The sequence below is a fragment of the Rhinichthys klamathensis genome, unplaced genomic scaffold, assembly GCF_029890125.1.
Source record: "Rhinichthys klamathensis goyatoka isolate OS25496 unplaced genomic scaffold, OSU_Roscu_1.1 h1tg000258l_1, whole genome shotgun sequence".
NCBI lineage: Eukaryota > Metazoa > Chordata > Actinopteri > Cypriniformes > Leuciscidae > Rhinichthys > Rhinichthys klamathensis.
In genome coordinates, this window is record NW_026606780.1 from 1114448 (window position 1) to 1123071 (window position 8624).

General features: G+C 37.1%; 1 protein-coding gene across 4 annotated transcripts in view; it reads left to right on the forward strand.

Moving 5' to 3' along the window:
* The window catches only part of dennd2b (DENN domain containing 2B), a 70645-nt gene extending 65774 nt beyond the window's left edge, over positions 1-4871 (forward strand). For all 4 annotated transcript variants that reach the window (XM_056267346.1, XM_056267348.1, XM_056267345.1 and 1 more), the window contains 5 exons: positions 2679-2720; positions 2902-3013; positions 3279-3521; positions 3796-3882; positions 4383-4871. In XM_056267346.1, the coding sequence (XP_056123321.1) occupies positions 2679-2720; positions 2902-3013; positions 3279-3521; positions 3796-3882; positions 4383-4417 (519 nt within the window). In that variant the 3' untranslated portion in view covers positions 4418-4871. The remainder of the gene's footprint in view (positions 1-2678; positions 2721-2901; positions 3014-3278; positions 3522-3795; positions 3883-4382) is intronic.
* Positions 4872-8624: the final 3753 nt, after the last annotated feature.

An 8624-nucleotide genomic window follows, 5' to 3' on the forward strand; every position in this document is an offset into this window, starting at 1 on the left:
CTTTCCTCCAAAAAATAAAAATAAAATTCTCACTGACCCCAAACTTTTGAACTGTAGTGTATATTTTTTCTCATAATAATCAAAGCGTGATAATTATTTTAGTCATAAAACTGAAAGAGGTTTGAGTTGGTCCTTGTAACAAGCATGAACACACTTTTTTTTTCTTTTCTTTTTTTCAAAATTGTTTAGCCCTAAAAAGATTTAACACTCAAGAAAAAAAAATATCTTAAAATAGAATGAAAATTTAAAAACATTACTTTCTATACAGATGCACTCCCTAACAAAATCACCCCACTGATTCTAGAATAATTAATTCTTTCAAGATTCAGTCATTTTTCCTCACATTTGGAGGTTATTATTCTGAGAGATGTTTCCCTGATCGTGACTTTAAATTCCTCTGAATATGATCACATTGGCAGCTTTCCTTAACAGTTCAATTATGCTCTTACTCTAACAAGCTGGGTGAACATTGAACCCTTATGTGTTCTTGAAGTGAATATGGGACTTAAGTCATTTTCCCAGGTTCAGAAAGATACTGGAATGAGTGAGAAACATGCTAAGTACAATAACATGCCCAAAACACGGGCCAATTTTTGTGTATGAGCCTTTAATGTGGCGTCAGCTTCATAAGCCTAGCTCGGCATTCCTGGCCAGGCTGTTGCTTCTCCCCTCTAAACTTTCCCAACCGGGAGAGTGTTGTTGTTCCCAGCTGCCCATAGGACAGTGCCAGCTACTGAGTCTTTGGCATTTAGTGCGTTTGGCAGTCGTCGTCTTCAGTACTTTTTTTAAATTGCACTTTGGACATAAGTGCACTTGTAATGGCCATAAGGGGTGACCGTTTGCAAGGAAAACATCTGGAAGCACACCAATTTGTGGTGCTTGTCATGTTTAACACTGTGTTTTTAAATGGGTGTCAGGCTCCATCTGTTGTGGATCAACTTCTGGAAATGTTGTGACTCCCAAAACAACTGAATACAGTGTAATTAAACAGAATGATGCTACTCAATGTTTCAGCCAGTTGAGATTAGGGATGTGCAAGACTAGTCGACTAAACGATACAGCTTCTGCTAGTCGACATTGGAAATACTAGTCGTTTACATTTATTTTTTAATTATTTGCTAATTTATGATTTGTGAGTTTGGAGAACACCTGACAAGAGATCAGAGACCATTCCTCCATACTGAATCTCTCCAGATCCTTCAGATTCCCAGATCCATGTTGGCGCTTCTTCTCTTCAGTTCAGCCCACTCATTTTCTATAGGGTTCAGGTCAGGGAACTGGGATGGCCATTGCAGATGCTTGGTTTTGTGCTCAGTGACACATTTTTGTTTTGATTTTGATGTTTGTTTTTGGATCACTGTCCTGTTGGAAGATCCAAACATGGCCCACTATAAGATTTCTAGCAGAGGTTGTCAAGTTTCGATTTTTTATCTGTTGGTATTTGATCGAATCCATGATGCCATGTATCTGAACAAGATGTCCAGGACCTCTGGCAGAAAATTAGGCCCACAGCATTAAAGATACAGCAGAGTATTTCATTTTACACATGGGGTACTTTTTTATTCCTGTGTGCACCAAACCCATATTAAGTGTTTGCTGCCAAAAAGCTCTTTTTTGTTTTTTGTTTCATCAGATCAAAAATCAAAACCTGACAACCTCTGCTAGAAATCTTATAACGGGCCATGTTTGGATCTTCCAACAGGACAGTGATCCAAAAACAAACATCAAAATCAAAACAGAAATGTGTCACTGAGCACAAAATGGCCATCCCAGTCCCTGACCTGAACCCTAGAAAACTCATCAGGCATTATAGGAGAAGACTCAGAGCTGTTATCTTGGAAAAAGGAGGTTGCAAAAAGTATTTAATAAAAGGGGGCAAATTATTGTTCCCAACGTTTTTTAGAGAAAAACATTTATTTCATAATGTGATTTTCCCCCACTTTCAATTCTTTTACTTCAATGGAAGGTTAGATTTTTGCAAATTTTCTTAATAAAATATCAAAACAATGCAGATTTATTTTTTACGGCCATCTTTGATCATATTTACCAGGGGGTAAATAATTCTGACCAGCACTGTACATAAGAATCCCATTCAAACCTGGATGCGCAATCTAACTTTGGTAACTTTATTTTAAGGTGATGTAGTTACACGTTACTACGTGTACTTACTATAGTAATAACAGTAAATTATGCATAATCACAAGTAACTAACCCTAAACCTAACCATAACTATTGTAAGTATATGTAGTTAATTAATATTACTTAGTACTTATTTGAGTAAGTACAATGTAACTACATCACCTTAAAATAAAGTGTAACCCTAACGTTTATTTGAGGAATTCTGTTTATACTGTGATAGGCTATTGAGTTTGTACTTATTTGTCTGGCACTGCCGATTGATTCAGTTGATTTTAATATATATGTCTAATGCACGATAATCATAATGCAAGGCAAGCGCGTTACATGTATATGACCTATTTTTTAGTGGCATTCAGTATGGGATTTGACTGTTTGATTCATAGCAATCCATCATTTTAAATGCATTGCTTATACAGACAGTCTTCCGGAGGTTTGTTAGACTAGTCGACTAGTCAGTTACATAATTTCCGTTTAAACATGACTGAAATAAGTCGTGGCGCACCTAACCTAACTGAGATCGGTTTCTCTTTATGTTTCAGGCTTTAATGGTCGATCTTGGAACAGACCGCTTCATCAGACAGGTTCGTCCATAAACAATCTCTCTCCAAAAAGTTTAACACAAACTCTCCCATGGCTGTAGTGCTAATTGCGTGTTGCCATTAAGATCTGAGAACAAGCGTAATCTAAACAAGCGGGCTGTGTCATGATATGAATCACTGAACGTTGTTACAGCGTTAATCTTCGTACTCTTCCTGTATACAGATGGATGACGAGGCCTCTCTATTACCACGCAAACTGCAAGCTGCTCTGGAGCAATCTCTCGAACAGAGAAACGACATCATCAATCAAGACTCCGACAGCGAATCAGATGAAGGTGAAAAGCCTGACGTTGTGGCCTTGCTCATCTGTTTTCAATGGACTCACTGGCTATTTGCATACATGCTCCGACTGTGAAGCAGAACATATGGCTTCACTGTGTTTCATTTCCTAGTCAAACTTAGTTTTTTATCCACCATGAACCATATATCGCATCTTAGATTAATATTTTTTTGTTAATGCTTGATCAAATATAAATGGCCAGTTTAGTTGCTCTAGGATATTGAATAATGAATCTTTTTTGATATCCCCTCATTTCACAGAGTGCACCGCCTCTTTGAACAGTGTGGTGTCAGAGGCCTTCATCCGCTTTTTCCTGGAGACCATTGGCCACTATTCCCTGTTTCTTACCCAGGGCGAAAGAGGGGAGCGCATCTTCCAGCGCGAAGCCTTCCGCAAGTCGGTGGCTTCTAAGAGCATCCGCAGATTCCTGGGTGTCTTCATGGAGTCTCAGATGTTTGCTGGATTCATCCAGGATAAGGAGATGAGGAAGTACAGGGCTAAAGGTAAATCGTGCTTGGTCAATTAAAGAAAATGGCTTCTCATAAAACATGATTGCCTATTAGCTTCAGGCCATTATAAGTGTAATTTGAAACCCACACCCAGCATAATTATACACTACTTGTGTGGGTCTTTTTGAGATAGAGTGGAGAGGTATTAATATACAAGTCAGATCTTTACTGCCACCTTCTGGTTAACAAAAACAATGCTTTTGACAGAAGCTAAAAATAAATATAAAAATAATGGGTTTATTTATTTATTTATTTATTTATTTATCAGGTCTATTTGAGCAGAGAGTGGAACAGTATCTGGAGGAGTTACCAGACACTGAACAGAGTGGAGTCAACAAATTTCTGAAGGGTTTAGGTGAGTACAGCACAGCATTTATGTTTCACATACATATGAAAGGCTGTGTGTCCGCCAAAGCGTTTTCAATTGTTTTCATTGTTCGTATTTAAAAACGGCAGCAGCGTGACGAGCCGCTGAGTGTCTATTTTACACTGAGTGCTGCACGTTTGGCTTTTTTTCTGGTTGCTGAGAGTTAAAAAATGGTCAACTTTGAATAAAATGCAGTGCTTGTCACTGTCACTTTTTACCCAGCCATCCAATCACAGTGGAGAGGGGTTGGGACAAATTACTGAACATTCTGCTGACCATATTCTGCTGTTCTTAGAATATACATGTCTCGACCAGATGACTATATTTGAAATTAGATACTAGTAACAACAACAACAACAACAAAAACGCGTGCCTGGCGTTTTTAAGCTGGCAGTTTGGTGGACAGACGGCCTAAGTATCAACCTTCTTTTATGAAAAGGCATATCAGAAATGACCTGATACACCAAAGTTTCATCTTTTTTTTTCAGGAAATAAAATGAAGTTCCTTCATAAAAAGAACTAAAGAACACTTTACCGTGAAACCAAAAACTGTGGACATTTTCTACAAATGCTACATCTGAAGACCTAACGTCACGCATGTCCATGTCTGTTGTGTCGACTCTGACGTTCATGTTTTTGTACATATTTATGGAAGCTGTGCTGTTAATCTCACATGTAGCTCTGTTGTTACCTTTCCTGGTACTTGTATATGATACTAGATAAATAATAGGATGGTACTGAGAGTATGAATGGTTATATTGCAGTATAACCTCCACCCTTAGAGATAGCTGTGCTAAGCTGGATGAGATGTATGAATGGAAACTTGACAGGTGGATGTACAGTGGTTGTGTAGTATTTAACGCTAGATTTTCTCCATGAATTGTATTTTGTACATTTATTAACACATGAAGAGTATAATTACCTTATTTACAGTGTTTAATAAAAAATCAATAAAGCTTTTTCTGTTAATTTCTCAATCTGCATTAATGAACAGCTTTGTTCCAAAATGTTTAGGATCATAGAAACAGGCCCTATCTATTAGTTGATTTTTCCCATCCTTTTAGTCTGGCTTTTTTTTTGGTGTTTAAAATAGCAGCAATAAATGATACAGTGGGAATGTTTTGAAACTTGACACATTTTTTCTTCTATATTAAAGAAACATACACAACTCATTAAATGTGTCCTGTATTGGTGCTCTGTGTACTTCAGTCCATAGCCGGTGTCTGTGGAAGGCAGATGATGGAAAGAAAAAAAATCTGCAAGTTGATATTTGTTGGATTAATATGAACTAAAGTGGTTAATCTCGGAGAAAGGCGACATTTGGACAGGCTTTGTTTATTGCATATGCCATTAATGTTATTTTATGAACAGAGAAATCTAAATTACATTTAAAATCGTACCTTCAGAAAATTATGAAAATTAACTATATAAATACAAATCTTATGAGCACAAAGTTCACACAAACATGCAACAAAACTATTCAAAATAATTGTGTTAGATGATGTATATTTAAATAAAAATATATCAATATGCAATATTTTTGACAGATTTATGGTTGGTTAAATGTATTTATGTCTGGTAAATTTTCTCAATCCACTCTCCCTTGGCAGGTATCACAAAAAAAGTTTATTTTGGGCCCTGCCTGGGCAAGAACAGTCTCAAAAATGTCATCAAAGCCACTGAGAGCAAGTGCAGAACTGACATCTTTCTCCACAAGTGGCACAGAAGGTGCCACAGCAAATGTGTTTTGTAGCACTACCAAGAAAGAAAAAACAGTTCAGGAAAGCTGTCAGTCAAATGGCTACCAGGAGAGATTTATTTTTGTCGACAAAGTTCAAATCTCTGAAAGAAATGGTAGGAATTATAAAAGCTGTTGACCTGTGCCAAATTATAATTACATACAAAATACGAATTACAGTTCAGATACTGTATATCCAAGAAACGAACCAAAATATTATTCGTGTGTGCTGTAACATTACCACGAATTTGCACTTTTTGGGGTTGATATAATTTTTTAACCTAATCCAAAAATATATATTTACATAAAAATGCCATTTTATTCCAATTAAAATGATCCTGATATAACATGTTGAATAAACATCGTTACCTAACCCTAACAGCCGCTACGTGTGATACGAATAATAATATGATTTAATCTGCCAGCAAGCAACGGAATGCTTTCTATATTGTCTTGCTGTCAGCTCAAATCACTAATAGTGTGGTAAAAATGTTTTTAATCTATTTCCTCACCTGAAACCTGAGGCAAAGGCGACATCTGCTGGATTGGATGCAGACGACATTTAAAGGTAAAGAACTTTAGTGCGCAACGCAGGGTGCGTATCACGAAAAAAGACGGGAGGTGAAGGACAGCTGGATTGATAATGCGGTCGGTTCCATTACAACTTTGATTGCGTGTGCTAGATTTTTCCCACAGATGGCAGATCTACCGGAGTCTACACACTGAAAGTTGTGCATCTCTATAGATGTATGCACGATTGTGCCTTTGACAGTTGCAGTGCTTAAGCGGTAGAGGAAATAAAATCACAAGCGTTTAAAAAATATAGTCTCCAGGGGTGAAAAGACTTTTAAGGATATGGTTATATGAAGCTAGTTTAGACACTGAAGCATTGCTGAAATCGCTATAATCTTCCAGCCGCCGAAGAGGAGGAGGAGGAGGATGCTTTTTGGATTTGTGCCTCTTCAAGAGAAGCAAGGTGCGGTTCAAACTCATTATGTGTGCATGCGTTCATCACTATTTCATTTATTATCGTCAGTGTGATTATATCAGTGACGCTCTATATTTCGCTAATCACAAATGTTGCACGTATGAGCAGTTTGTGCAGGATTTTGTGGATTCCCATCCCATCTGAGGTGTGCGAGAAGATTCTCCCAAAAACGCAGAGGTCTATACTTGCGCATTTTGACATATTTCAACTTAACACATGTGCAGTGTGCTTCGTATCATGTTTTTCAACGCGTTCGTTTTAGCACCATTCATTTTTTAAAAGTGTTTCTGGGGAGTAGACTGTCTTTATTATTACTCTTTTTTTGTGTATTTTGAAGTAAATGGCGCGAAATAAATAATCTTTTAGAGGGCTTAAATGGAATTATTCCTATTATTATCCGTCTGTAAAATCCCTTAACAAGCATTAGTTTCACACAGTCAAGAGGTATTTGCCTGCCATATTGACTCCAATTATATTGTTTGTTAAAATGGCACATACATTGATTTCCACATTGCTGAATAATGGTATTCAGTGTGCGAATTATACTACGTCTTTATGTGCAAGTATGATTTTTCTTTTATCGCTATGAAATGTAAACCTCTGCTAAATTATTTAATGTATCCTAACTGCAAAGGTCATCTTTGGGGGGCGCCGATCTGTCAGTTCGTGTCTTGCAACGCAAATTGCAGGCTAATTGGGAGCCATTAGCTAAACTTCAGTTAGCCTGTAAAAATATTTTACTAAACTCTGAAAAAAAAAATGTGTGTGTTGTGTGTGTGTTATATTTCTGTTATTCTATAAAGTGATCCACACTGACTTGTCGTGCATTGCCGAAGTGTACAACTCGTAATGGAAAGCTCGTGCGCATGCGCATCGTAGTGTTGTTGTGGTTGGATCCCTCCTTTGGTCGAACGAACGAACTTTTGTTCTTTAGCGTCTATTAGTTGGCGTCTAATTTTGGTTCTGACTTGCAACTTTTTGCAATTTTTATTATTATTTGTTATTGTACTTTATCCCTACTTGTAGGAAAAAATATAGCTGTATGAAAATGTCCATTTACTAAGACTCCCTTTAAAAAGTTTTTACTTCCTTTGTTCTGGATTACTGCCAAACCCCCCACCCTGTCCCATAATTCACACCTTATAATTTAGCCTATGTATGAATATATAGCCTAACTTTTTTTTGCACACTGGTATTGTGCCGTGTTTATTCTGCAATAGCTTGTGGTTGCTTATCATTTTCAGTGGCTACACTTATCTCTGCCTATCACTGTACAGCATAATAGAAGATATCTCTGCATTCATATAATCTCATAACATTTTTATCTCGGGTGGTTTATTATTTTTATGTGAATGTTCTTCTGTTATGTTTTCAGTGTTACCACTTCCTTTTCACCTATTACAATGATATTGACAAAGTCCTTTTTCCCCTGTAAATAAGATTCACTTTAATATTACCATACGAAACTATCCAGTGCATGAAAACATTCCATACTGGACAGTAGGTTTCCCTATGAAGTAACCTTTCAAGTGTGTGCTTGAAGAGTACCCCACCCCCCCCCCCCCCCCCCCCCCCCCCCCCTATTTTCGCACTAAATCATGTGACTTTGACAGCCGTTTGGCTATTTGTAGCTTGTTTAATGGAACATCACATAATTTCAATACGCTACAATTAAATGTCCTGTCTCACTAGACAAATGTCTGCATATTTACACATGAAAAGGAAATAATCATCTCAGAGACCCAATGGTAATTTAAACATCAGATTAAGTTTGTATCACTTATATAAAGGATATACTACATTCTTTCAAATAACCAATGAGTGTGTTAGACTTCAATCTGCAAACCGATAATTGGCTAATATAAGTATTCACTTGTAATGAGTGAAGACATAATGAATTGAATAATCTGTAGTGAGACATTACCATCTGCTATGGGCAAATCTGCCATGATCTCATAACCAATGATGTTAATGGATGTTACTAAGGTGTTCTTCCAGGGGAGG